At 37.4% G+C, this 14,611-nt stretch overlaps 1 protein-coding gene across 1 annotated transcript in view; it reads right to left on the reverse strand.

Annotated features, from left to right (window-relative positions):
* RAB3GAP2 (RAB3 GTPase activating non-catalytic protein subunit 2) overlaps positions 1 to 14,611 on the reverse strand; it is a 121,393-nt gene that overhangs the window by 78,289 nt on the left and 28,493 nt on the right. The window contains exon 2 of the mRNA XM_058430934.1: positions 6,926 to 6,990. Within this exon, the coding sequence (XP_058286917.1) occupies positions 6,926 to 6,990 (65 nt within the window). The remainder of the gene's footprint in view (positions 1 to 6,925; positions 6,991 to 14,611) is intronic.

Here is a 14,611-nt window from a genome sequence, read left to right on the forward strand (position 1 = left end):
TTTCCATGCTGCCTACCTTAACTGAAGACCTTGACCCAGAACCTTCCTGTGCTTCCTGATCCAGTAACCACTACCCATTTACCACCTATTAACTACTATCTATTTACTATTGAGCAAATCCCCAAGTCTATACTTCCTACTGTTGGCCTTAATACACCAATGAAGGAAAGTCCATTAAATCAGTCTTGCCATGAAATTAAATTAAGCCTTTCAAGCTTCTTCCCAAACTGCCTCAATTCCCTTTACAGCATAAGGCTGAACAAAATATTCTCCTCTACTTACTTCTTTCTCATAGCAAAAAAATTATAATACCAACTAAAAACCTTTATAATACTCTTTAAAAAAAAAAACAGCAAAGCTATTTACTATTTGTTATAGGATCATCAGTCAGTAGATGGCATCTACCTTCTTTTCCAATGTCCCCAAGCCAGCCACTATCTTGTCATCATGTCACTTAAAATCAAGTTAGTATAGAGGAAGATCTTTGTTTTACCTTTTCTTCTATCCCAATCCATCTTTCTTCTATCCCAATCCATTTTAAAAGCTTGTTCTGCTTGCCTTTTCAGTCTCTTATTGTATTTACTTATAGGCAAGTAGAAATTCCTTAACCTTACTTTTGTCACTTGCCCAATTCAGTACACTTACCAATGTACTGACTTGTGTCCCCTTGCCCCCACCCCAATTCATATGTTGATGCCTTAACCTTAAAGTGACTGTACTCGGTTGGACATAGGGCCTTTAAGGAGGTAATTTAGGTTAAATGCAAATGAGCTCATAAGAGTTGGATAGGACTGGTGTCCTCATAAGAAGAAAAGACACCAGAACTCGCTCTTTCCCTCCCAGCATGTGTACACAGAAGAAAGTCCAAATGAGGACACAGCAAGAAAGCAGTTGTCTGCAAGCCAGGGAGAAAGGCCTCACCAGAAATCAGCCCCGATGGCACCTTGATCTTAGACTTCTAGTCTCCAGAACTGTGAAAAAATAAGTTTTTGTTGTTTAAGTCACCTAGTCTGTGGTATACTGTTACGGCAGCCTGAGCAGATGAATACAGATGTGACATAGCTATAGCAGAAAGATGTTTGTCTTCTATCACAGAAACCATTAAAGCTCCTAAGCCTACCAGTGTCATAGATGTACACTTCCTTGGACATAGTTGGCTATGGCCGATAGTGTATATTAAAATATGCTTTCTTCACTAAGCCATTATTATAGCTAACACCTATAAATCAGAATCAGAATCAACCTAGAGTAAGAAAAAAAGAGCCTTTCTCCTTTCCTAAAAAACCTTGTCTAGATCCCAGTACTGTCACTCTGAACATAAAAGTCATTTTCTGCCATAAAAATAAGAAACTACTCTCAAAGAGCTAACACAATTGTGGAGATAAAAAGCACTGTGGAGTTTTTAGGGTTTTGCCGAACTCAGTAGCAGCCAGTTGGCCTCCATGTCAGCATTCCGTGGCAGTGGCTGCTGCTCCTTTCCTCTTTGCTTCCCCTCCTGTGGCTTATCTACACACTACCACAGCACTCCTGAAGAGCAAAACATACCATCTCTGTAACGCCCAACTAACACAGAAGAAAAGTTTACCCTCTTCTGGTTATAATAACCTCAACCCAATGGCAACTGGTGAAGAATCCTATAATTGTTTTTTGTTTGTTTGTTTGTTTGTTTGGAGACAGAGTCTTACTCTGTTGCTCAGGCTGGAGTGCAGTGGTGCAATCTCGGCTCACTGCAACATCTGCCTCCCCGGTTCAAGCAGTTCTCCTCCCTTAGTCTCCAAAGTAGCTGGGATTACAGGCATGTGCCAACACACCCAGCTAATTTTTGTATTTTTAGTTAGAGACAGGGTTTTGCCACGTTGGCCAGACTGGTCTCGTACTCCTGACCTCAAGTGACCTGCCCTCCTCAGCCTTCCAAAGTGCTGGGATTACAGGCGTGAGCCACCGCGCCTGGCCTCTATAATTGTTTTTATAATTATAATGCCTTGACACAACTGTAAGTTGACTTCAAGACATTCCACTTCTTCCAATCCTGGTTCCTTCTTTAACGTGGATAAGACTCAGACTCTCAGAGGAGGTAGGTTTTGAACTTGGTATCTGTTCCCAATAAGAGAGAGTAAAAGGTTCTCTTTCCACTCCTTTACATTCTAACTAGGCAACTAGAGCATATACTTTTACATTTCACACATCTGCCAAAATTTATTCTAATTCTTGCCTCTGGAGCTGGTTATAGTTCTGGAGTTGTTCATAATCATAGATGGTAGTAGAAATCAGTCTCTTACTTCAGTTGAGTAGATTTCTAATAGTCCTGGTATAAAACATTTTGCTCAGCAAAACTTCATAATAGTGCTATATATGGAAAGTTCTGGTTGATGCTGCTGTTCAAGGGAGAGGTCATAGTCCTTACTCTGGCCATAGTGCCATTTTTGTTCCCACCCACCAGTCTCCTTTGGCAAAGATGTCTTTTAAGGAAAGGATCCAAATTCAAAGAGGCTCTCTTGAACAACCAGGATAACTTGAACACCTAGATAACGAACTTCATTGTACCTGCCTACTTTTACTGTCACCCAGATGCATTCTCCCTCACCATGTACACATGACCCACGACAAGGTACAGGTGTTCAGCTAGAAATAATTGATACACCAAAATTGTTGTGAATGAGGTCTATCAACAATTTTCACTTGCTCTGTTTGTCAAGTCACAGTATGAGCAAACCTATCAAGACAAAGAACACCAAGCTACTCTCATCCATTAGGGCCATTTGTAAATATTCCGATTTTATCCAAATGAAGAAATGTTCTACGTGTCAGTATTTTTGTGTGTTTTTAGAATGAGTAGAAGCATCTTTCAGCTTTTAACTACATCAGTTAAAGGATCCTTACATTTATCCCTAGAGATCCCTCAATTTATGTTATCTCTAGATTTAGTATATCCTTGCTGAAAAAAGAAGACATGCTTTACAGGTCAGATTTAAAGGAAGTGTGTTAACACTTATGCATTCTCACTATGCTATCATTGTCCACGTCACTCAGAATCAGCTGCAACAGTGGCACATCAAAATGAAATGCTGCAAAATAAAGAGGCCCATGACCCTCATGAGTATGAGAAATACAGCTAATTAAGAAGAAAATAAAAGAATAATATAGCTAATTAAGAAAAAAATAAAAGGAAAACTAACTACACCTATTCCACAGAGCAGCTAAGGTGAGCTTGAAAAACCAGAAATCAGATAATGTGGTTTCTGATAATATTTAGAATAAATTCCAAATTTACAAAGCCTTATATCAGGCCTACTTGCTTCTCTGACCCCACTGCATAGCACAGTTTCCTTCTTTTCTACTCATTAGGTTATAATGCCATAAAGCGGCACACCCTTAGGAAGGCACATTTTAGATGAGCCAAAAAGCAAGTCTGTGGCACACTATGACTAAACTAACCCACTTAATACTATCAGGGAAGAATTAGTAGATATCTTTAAGGACAACTTGCCTCACACACAAATGCCTAACTATGTCATTCACAAATATTAACAAAAATCCATTACAGAAAAAGCCAAGTATGTATCAGTGGGCGCTTGAAGATGTGGCCATCTGGGTCTGAAATAAATATTATACTATAGCTCAGCACCAGTATTATTTTATATATGTAATAACAACTGTCACACTGGAACCTCTTCTGAAATTATAAATGCATGTGTCCACTTTAGTATGCAATGCCTGTGAGGTTTATTCCAGAAAACCTCAAACTTACTTGGAAGTCTCTTACGTTATTCACAGTGGTAACTTAGCTACATGATTTCAGAAAGCAAATACTAAAAGTGTACCAAATACCACATGTAAGGTAACTGCCATTTACACTATCCCTTTCTGGGAAATTCTCAAAGCACATCCCTTTCTGAAAGGTTACTTTCATAGAATCATGAAGAATCTCCAAGTTTGTTTACACAAACCCCCTCCTTTCCTTCCCTCCCCTCCTCTCCTTCCCTCCCCTCCTCATTCTTGCCATAGCAAATTAAACTGCTGATGAATGCCTGACCAGGAGGCAGCAATAATAGAGCTGCTGATGTCCCATGAAGTGGCCTGGTGTAAACAGTATGTCCCCCTCCCCAAATATCCTATATTAGGTTGTAATCCACAGACTCAGTAAAATCTTCATATGAGCTCTGAATGTGAAACAAAGAAGGAGAAATAATCTAAGACAACCACAAACAAGAGACATAGCAAAAGCCATGCAATAGTTTAAATCCTGAGTAAGCAGAAAGCAGTCAGTCTTAGGAAAAGCAGAGTAGCTGAGGCTCCATTTTGACATAGCATTAGAAGAGGACCAGGTGGTGTTCGCGGAGGTGCTGCGGTAACCAAATTCCCTGAGCTGCGTTTTATCCTATTCAACACATCGTAATTCTCCTAGAGGTCTTCTGAAATGGTTTCCTGTTCTTAACCTCCTCATGGAGTTTTTCCATAAATCTCTATTACATGAGCATATCTCTACTTCTTAGCACATGATGCTCTCTGATTTCTCTGCTAAAGCTGTTCTTTTCCTCATCTTCCCCAACTTGGTTTGACACTACATCCCTCCAGTTATTCAAGCCAAATATCTGGCAAGGTTTTTTAAAAACTTCTTATTACGGATATTTTAAAATATTAACAAAAGTAAAGAGAATGGCATCTATTGCTCACCTTTTGAGAATATCAACCTTTCGACAATCATGTTTTATCTATTTCACACCACACCCCAGATCAAAGAAGTTATTATTGATTTTTCACTTACCTCTCATCCTTCATAACCAGCTCACTGGAAAGTCTTATCATTACCTCTGAAAATTATCCAGAATCCATCCATTTCTCATTTTCACTAATACCACCTTAATCAAAGCCACAATCATCTCTCAACTAAGCCTACTGCAACAGCCTTGTAATTGGTCTTCCTGCTTCTACTTTTGCTCCCTACTTAAACCTATTCCAAAGAGCAGCCAAGGTGAGCTGTCAAAGTCAGAAATCAGGTAAGTGTGGTTTTCCATTGCATTTAGAATAAACACCAAATTCACAAAGCTTGACATCTGGCCTGCTCTCTTCTCTGCCCCATCTTGTAACAGTCTCAGTCCTGCTACATCACACTGGCCTTCTTTATGTTCCTTCATATTCTCAAGCCCATTCCTGCCTTGAGACTTTGCATGAGCTGCTGCCCTGGCCTAGAATCCTCTCCGTCAGATTCTCACGTTGTTGATTCCCTGTTGCCTTTTAGATCTCAGTTTAACTGTCATAGCCTCTGAAAAGACTTCCTTAACCACCCAATCTACAGCAGTCACTTGGTCACTTGCTATCACATTACCATTTTAATTCTTTTTCATCCATCTTTCTTTTTTATGTCTCCCTCTCATAGAGTGTAAGCTCCTAGAAATAGGACTGTAAGAAGACCTATCTAATATTCATTCTTCTTTCTTAAAAAAAAATCCTGATTTTGTCCAGGTATCAACTCCTTCCATGTGGCCACGGGCCTCAGGAGAAGCTAATCCTCTTATCCTCTAACTCCAAGGAATAATATGATTCAGCAATGAATATCTCATATCCCTTGCCAGTGATTAGTTCAGAAATGAGCATGTGGCTCAATCTTGGCCAAGAAGATATAAGGAAAAGTTTGCTAGAGACGTCTAAGAAAGTAGCTCCCTAATTCCTGAAAGAGTCAGGAAAAGCCCGAGTCTTTTTCTCCCTCTAACCATTAATGAAGAAACATGTTGTCCACACTACATCTGTGAGTGAAACAGACATTAGGATGAAGCCAACACTGCATATACAAAGTAGACAGAAGGAAAGAACTTGACATATTTGAATTGCCTGATCAACCAACCCAGGATTCCATTCTATCTTTGGACTTCCTTCTATGTAAGCGAATAAATTTTCTTCGTATTTAAGCCAATTAAAGTTAGATTTTTTTATTACTCATATGTGAAAATATACTAACATATATAGGAACTTTGTCTGCCTTGTTCCTTGCTATACTCCCAGCACCTAGAAAAATGCCTAGAATATGGTAGGTACAGCAAATATTTGAGTGAATAGTGAAAGAATATAAAATAATAATTTTTGAAAGATAAAGAATCCTAAAACAATTATTCTCCATTTAGCCCACTGCTGTGGTTTAAATGTGCCCCCAAAGAGCATGTGTTGAAAGTTTAATCCCCAATGCAACAGTGTTGGGAAGTGGGGCCTAATGAGAGGTAATTAGGTCATGAGAGCAGAGTGAATAGATTAAGGCCATTAATGAGGGAGTAGGTTCCTTATTGTGGGAGTGAATTTGTTATAAAAAGAGGAGTTTTGGCCCATGTTTTCTTCCCACCCACCCTCTCCACCACCCTCTGGTCCTATCACCTTCACTGTATTATGATGCAGCAAGAAGGCTCTTGCCAGATGCTGGCCCCTGATCCTGGACCTCCCAACATCCAGAACTGTGAGCCAATCAATTTCTGTTCATTATGAACTACCCAGTCTCAGGTATTCTGTTATAGCAACACGAAATGAATGAAAAACACCCACTTTAGCTACAATGTCATTAAGTTCCTTAAGAAGAAGTATCTAGTTAAGTACTATTAAGTAAGCACAAAAATGTTCTTGACATCCATCACTCTGTCACCCAGGCTAGATCATGGCCGACTTGGTCACTACACCCCCGGTTCACCCATTCTCTGCCTCTCTCGACCGGCTAATTTTTTTGTATTTTTAGTAGAAACGGGGTTTCACCGTGGTCTCGATCTCCTGACCTCGTGATCCGCCCACCTGGGCCTCCCAAAGTGCTGGGATTACAAGCGTGAGCCACTGTGCCTGGCCCTTGACATCGATTTTAAAATGTCAACCTGACACTGAAATATGTCACCATCATTACAAAAGGAAAATGCCACTATCAAAAAACATGCATATATTTGTAAAGACTTACAGGTTCTTGTGGTTCAGTTTCTTCCCATGCTCCCCAACCATCATCTTCCCAGTCTGTTGATTTACCTGTTTTTAAAAAGATGAACAATGCTTGCATGAAATATAGGGCTTTAAATATCTTTAAAGCATTTTTTCTAAACATCATAGAACCAACCCCCTGTATAATGCTGATGTTAAGAAAGAAAATAATAGTAAACTGTGTTATACCAGGATTTTGCTATATGTAATAACAATCAGAAAATATTTGACCTACTGAATTTCTAAATTTATGTATTAGCAAAATTGTGTGCAAGTTATTAGTAAAATTGTGTGTGAGTTATCTGGATCTTAAGATATTAGACATCAAGTTAATTCACATTCAAATCAAACTGCAAAGGTGACGTTTTAAAAATCTAAAAATGACAAATGTTTATTACTCAAGATACTAGACAAATATACACAGTGAATAAAAAAAATCTAAAATTTCACAGATGTCTTAAAAAAGTAACTTGTTTTTTGATAAGACAAACCATCAATGGAAAATAAAACTGAATTTTGAAACAAGACAAACCTACTATTCTGCACCCTTTTCTGATATTCTGTGATTTCTTATATGTTGGAACGTCCTCTCAGGGGAAAATAAGATGGTCAACAACAATGCAACAAGCAATGTAAAAGCCCAGATAGGTTTGGACAGTATGTTCCCTTACAAGGCCTAGGTGACTGGTTTTTACATAATCATCTTTTAATTTATCAGAAGAGAAAAAAACTATCATTTTTGAACAACTACTCTGAGACAAGCATGAGATACTTTATATGCATTAATAAAGTGCAAATAAAACGTTAGGCCCCAGAATCACACTGCCTAAGTTTTATTTGAACTTTAACACCTTTAAAAATTTAATTTGAGGTAATACATATAAAGTGTGTGTGGTTTTTTTTTTTTTTTTTTGAGATGGAGTCTCATTCTGCTGCCCAGGCTGGAGTGCCATAGCACAATCTTGGCTCACTGCAACCTCTGCCTCCTGCGTTCAAGGCATTCTCCTGCCTCAGTCTCTGGAGTAGCTGGGACTACAGGCGCCCGCCATCACGCCCAGCTAATTTTTGTATTTTTATTAGAGACAGGGTTTCACTATGTTGGCCAGGCTGGTCTTGAACTCCTGACCTCAAGTGATCCGCCCACCTTGACCTCCCAAAGTGTTGGGATTACAGGCGTGGATCACCACTCCCGGCCTTGAGGTAATATGTATAAAGTATTGAATGCTTGTTCAAATCCTGGATCTAGCACTTACTGTCTCTGTGACCTAGTGCAAATTGCCCATCTAAACTTTAGTTTTTAATCATAAAGGCATGGAAAACAAGACTACCTCTATCTAGTAGGGCTGTTGTAAGGACTTACACCAGATAGCATACTAAAGTCCTCAGTGCCTGACACATACCAAGTTCTCAATGCTGGTAAAGGTTTGGCTAAATAAAATATTATATTTAAGCAATGAGCTGTAAAATTCTGGGGGGAAATCAATTTAAAAGATGGGACTGATCCTGATGGCTTACAGTAGGAAGGAAGCAAATAGATTCACTTATATATGAGGTTTTAAAGGTTGCTGAAATCAATTACATACAGATGATTAAAGAATTTGTTATAGTCTAGTACTTGGAGTCATTGTTCAATTAGCTTTGTAGTAACAGTCTAATCTTCTGTACTTAAATGCCAAATAATTACTTCCTAATAGGTATATATTAAGTCCTAAAATAGCACTATCATTTGATTAACATTGCACAATTTATAGAAGAGTTCCATATACAAGTCAATTAGCAATTTAACAAATACTCTATTAAACACCATGTGGCAAATCCTGTAGTAGGAGCTGAGAAAAATACAAACATACTCCTTGCCCTTGAAGAATTCATGATCTCTTGTAGAAGGCAGACAAACATGGAACCATAATATATGGTGAGTGCAGTAATGGACTACTAATGGGAACTTGGATGAGAGAGTAAGAGATGGGAAAAAAAATACAATGAATAGTCAACTTAAACTCAGTCCTTGAAAAGTAGCTAGAAAGGCTAGGGGAAAAAGTCAACATGAATGAAAGAGGCAGAAAGATGCAATGTATATGACAACTGACATGTATTAAACATTTCTGTATGCCTAAATGCTTTATAGACATTATTCGTTCATTTAAACATCACAGGATCCTTTATTGTCCCTATTTTACAATGAGAAAACAGATTTCTTGGAGAGTTTAAGTAGTTCGACCAAGATCACACAGGAGTAAGTGGCAGAGTACAGCTTGAGTTCAGGTTTGAGTTCCAAAACCCATGCTCCTAAGTATTCGACTATATGTACTCCTACTATTCCTCATGAAGGGTAAGATTAGGGAAAAGTGGAGTTTACAGTTAAGGCCAAAAGTAAGAAGGTTCTTATTTAAAAACAGAAACATTTCCTTGATATTGAGATTTAGAGATTTTTTTTAAACTTGGAAAATTGGTTTGTTTTTTGGCAATTTAATTCAATTAAGCAATCTCTTTATTTTGCTAATTTTTCCACAGCACCAAAAACAATTGCCTTATTGTGGGTTTAAGGCAGGCAACAAGGCTATCCCATTTAAAGTTTCATAATATGTATTATCTCTTATATTAGAAAGCAAAGAATCTAAAAGAGCTTATTACTATAAAGTTCACGATTCAATTTTTAAATTGCTATAAAAATAATGTATATATCAAATTACCACAATCTCGGAAAGACCATGCAGAATTTAGACTCTTCAGGAAGGCTGTAATCATTCATGCATTCAACAAACACAACATCTTTTATGTTTTGGGCACTGTGCTAAGTGCTGGAAATATAAAAGCAAATAAGCCTTCAAAGAGCTTAGTTTGTGCACATAACCTCTGCTGAATGTGTATAAAATAAAACTATAAAAAGTGTGTTATTTCTCCTCCATATTGGTGTAAAAAGCACCTGACTCAATTCACAAATGACTCATATAAGCAAATAGAAGACAGCAGTAATTTGGATTTCCTACCCCTGCAGAGATCCAGTATCTCTCTATGCCACAATTCAGAACCTACAAGAAAAGAAAGACCTTGAGAAATACTTTATACAGATTATTTAGATTTATGAAAGTTTACCCATTCTCAATGCCCCTGACTAGAAAGCTTCTTTCAACAAAAAGGAAAGAGAATTTAATTGGGCATCTTCTATTATCATAGGAATACATTTTTCCCAACCAAGTCAAGATAAAGGAAGGTGAAACAGCACTATTATTCAGGTAAGTTAAAGATATTTTTTGTAGGTTGCTCTAGAAGACTAAGCCTATTTATAATACCATGAGAGAATGCATTCCAAATTATAGTCAACTTAAAAATGGGAAATGTTTTGCCAGTGGGGCAATACCCTTGTGGCTATTTCTTTTTATTTTTTATTTTATTTATTTATTTATTTATTTATTTATTTATTTATTTATTTATTTATTATTTATTTATTTATTTATTTATTTATTTATTTATTTATTTATTTACTTTGAGACAGAGTCTTGCTCTGTCACCAGGCTGGAGTGCAGTGGTGCCATCTCGGTTCACTGCAACCTCCAACTCCCTGGTTCAAGCGACTCTCCTGCCTCAGCCTCCCGAATAGCTGGGATTACAGACATGCGCCACCATACCCAGCTAATTTTTGTATTTGTAGTAGAGACGGGGGTTTCACCATGTTGGCCAGGATGGTCTCAAACTCCTGAACTTGTGATCCGCCCACCTTGGCCTCCCAAAGTGCTGGGGTTACAGGAGTGAGCCACTGCGCTTGGCCCCTTGTGGCTACTTCTACTCAGTGCCAGTGATTTAATTTTTGTGGCCTCCTATGTCCTGTTGAAAATCATTTGAGAATATTTTGCAAGGAGCTAGTGGACAGCTATTTTCAGCTATTAAAAAGTGTTAGAATCTCAGCACTTTACCAAAGTTATTTCTTACGCCTTCGGGTTATGCAAGCAGGTCAAGCACATTCTTTAGGAAAAAAAAAAAAAAAGGTATATATTGAGAAAATAGCTGATGAATGTCTAATAAAATTGCCACTCATGCAAAGAATTCTGTTCAGGCACAGTACTTCCTTCTGGTAACCTTTCTAAGAAGGATGGTATTCTTTAATCAATATCATTAGTATTTTTTAATTGATCATCAGTCAAGAATGTAGGTAGCCAAAGCAATGTTCAACATAAATTTGAGAACTATGCATTGTTTTAGGTTAATATGGAATATTACTATAAGGCTTTGAGGTTCATAAACTCTATGTCATCATGAAGAAATAAGACTGATTTGCCTAATTTATTATCAATTGCTTCTAAAAAAAGCTAAAAATGGCTCACCATGATTGTCTCTTAGAAGAATAAGTACCCTGTCTTACAATAGCTTTTGTAAGACAGGGTAATTTGAAAGCCCTAAGCTCTGGTATAACTTAAAAAGGCAAATCAGTTTAACAAAATGTATCATGGAATTAAGGACACCAAGACAGCCAACTTCTTTAGGACAGTCTAGATCCAGTGTAAAGATTCCAAACATTCCACCAATCACCAAATCCCATAGCCAGAGCTAGGTGGCCCTCATTTCCATGAAAGGCTAGACTACAAATTATATGGCAATTTAAACTGTTACTTTCCCTATTTATTAAATAAGTAGCAACCACCCAATCTCCAAAAAGCAATTCTTTAAATGACACTGTTATCAACTGCCTATTTCTTTCCTTTTACTGTAGTCCAATCCAACAAAATTGGTCAGAAAATTAAGAAAACAGCATTCACATTAATTGTCTTCATAAAACCAGCGTTATAGTCTCTCCTGCAGATCCCCCTTGATGGGTAGGCCTTAAAACCTTTACAATGCAGAAATTAAAATAATGAGTTACGGATGACTGAAGTTTTAGAGATGGCCCTACTCTCAGAGATTCTGTTTCAGGAGGTCTGCAATGGATACAGGAATCTCTATTTAACAACTTTTCCCACCCTAAAAATTTGAGGCAGATGGTGCATGCATGGATCACCTCAAGGATAAACCTAAGTGCTGGTCTAATTTAATCCTAAATATTATTTTCCTTTGCCTGTCATCACTCTTCTATTCTTTCACTCCAGTTGGACTGTTCATTCACTGGTATGCAATCTTGAAGAGCACTGTCTAATAGAAATATATCATGAGCTACCCCTATGTAATTTTAAATTAACTAATAGCCATATTAAAAAGTTAAAAAAAAACAGGTGAAATTAACCTTAATAATATAGTTGATCAAAATATAACCAGAATATTGTTTCAATGCATAATCAATGCAAAATTATTGGTGAGACATTTTACATTCATTTTTCATACACACTCTTCAAAATCTGATGAGTATTTTCTTAGTTTAGTTTAGTTTTGAAAAGGGGTCTCTCTGTCACCCAGACTGGAGTGCAGTGGTGCAATTACAGCTCACTGCAGCCTCAATCTCCTAGGCTCAAATGATCCTCCCACCTTGGCCTCCCAAGTAGCTGGAACCACAGGTGTGCGTCACCAAGCCTGGCTAATTTTTTTTCTCTGTTTTTTTTTGTAGAGATGAAGTCTTGCCATTTTGCCCAGGCGATGTGTGTTTTACATGTAGAACACATCTCAGTTTTTCCTAGTGCTCAAAACTACATGTGGTTAGTGGCTACAGTATAAGACAGCTCAAGTCTAGAACACCAATTAAATCTCAGGTTTAATTGAGTTGTCAGGTTGCATTGGATTGGTTGCCCAGTTTTACCTTCTAAAGAGTTATATGATCTTGGGCAATTTATTTAATTTCTTACTGCCTTGGCTTCCTCTTTAGCAAAAATGGAATTAAAAACTGCACCTATCTCATAGAGTTGTTATAGTTAAAATATGCAAAGCACTTTTACAGTGCTTGGCACATAGACACCCTTAATAGCTGTTATAATTACCACTATCCAAATACAACATTCTCTATTACTCTGCCTTTGCCTATCCTACAGCCATCAACTAAATGCTTCCCATGTGACTCTACCTCTCCAAATCCAACTTCTCCAGATTAAGGTTAATCCTTTATGAAGTTTTCTTGCATCCACCAACGATCTTCCCCTCTTGTGAAACTACAGCATTTGACTGTGTTTCTTATTCAGAACTTAATTATATACTGTTTTGAGTCATTTGCTGCATTGTTTGTTAACATATACTTATCTGATTTAACATAAATATACACCCTGTCTACACAACTATTAGGCCCTTGGCAGAAAATGTGTATCCTGTGTATGTGCACACGCATACACATACATAAAAGCATAATACTTAATACTTGCTAAATGAATAGTAAGTGAAAATGACATTCTTACTCAAATGCTTCCGCATATACCCCCATAAAAGCAGCTGTATTTAAATTAATATTTTATAATATAATGAACAAATCGGCAGTTGTTTCTAAACCTTTTGCACTTCAAAAGAAATACAACAAATACAAAAGATTATGTTTTATAAACTTTACATATACAGACTTTATATTCAGGATCCAAACCACCTTTTTCAAACAACTTTTTTTTTGTGGGGCTTGGGGGAGGGACAAGGTCTAGCTCTATTGCCCAGGGTGGAGTGCAATGATGTGATCCCGGACCACTGCAGGCTCAATCTCCCGGGCGCAAGCAATCCTCTTACCTCAGCCTCCCAAGTAGCTGGGACTACAGGCATGTGCCACCATGTCTGGCAAATTTTTGTATTTTTTGCAGAGACGGGGTTTCACCATGTTGACCAGGTTGGTCTTGAACTTGTAAGCTCAAGCAAGCTGCCCATCTCTGCCTCCCAAAGTGCTGGGATTACTGTGCCTCCCAAAGTGCTGGGATTACAGACATGAGCCACTGCACCTGGCCTTCAAATAATTTTTGTATGTAACATTATAATATTAATAATTTTCTCCCATTCCATTTTAATTAGTGAGAAAAATAATTAAAAAGTACCATTTCTTAGCTTTAGTTTTGATTATGAAATAATAGGAATATTATAGTATTTTGTTTGAATTCAAGTCTAAGAGGCAGAATTTGATTAAATCTGAAGATCTTCTAAAAATCTAGTTCGGCGTAGATGGCTTGATACGCATTAAAGGATTTTTATATTTCACACACACACACGTGCACACACAACGTATTTTTCAACATTTCAGAACAAAATTTGTATCATTACTAACAAAACATCCTACATCAATAATGGAAAACCACTTTGCTCAATTACATGGGACTTTCAACAACCTGATTTCATGGTAGGGCTAGAAGAAATAATTATAAAAGCCATTGAGTTCCCAAATAAACACCATGCCATTTTGAAGATTTAAAAAAAAAAAAAAAAAAAAACCACCACATCATTCTTGTGTCTATAGTCTATTATGCAAATATTCTTTTTGCCAACAGTGACTAAAACAGCTCACACTAAGAACAGTTCAAGAATAGCAAATATTGCCTACTGGAGAAATCTAAAAATAGATGATGAGAATGCTTCTCAGGTCTTGTTACTTTCATGCTACGATTCACATCCATAGGAGAGGTTTAGGAGATGTTGCTCCAAAAGTGGCCATGTTACAACTGTATTACATCAGGACAGCGTTCCAGCAATAAGGAAAATATTTCAGATTCATGTTTGTAACTGAGCTTTCTCAGCTCATTTGTTGTACAATCTACTGATAAAATAGCATTTCTGGGAAGACAAGATA

The sequence above is a fragment of the Hylobates moloch genome, unplaced genomic scaffold, assembly GCF_009828535.3.
Source record: "Hylobates moloch isolate HMO894 unplaced genomic scaffold, HMol_V3 SCAFFOLD_18, whole genome shotgun sequence".
Lineage (NCBI taxonomy): Eukaryota > Metazoa > Chordata > Mammalia > Primates > Hylobatidae > Hylobates > Hylobates moloch.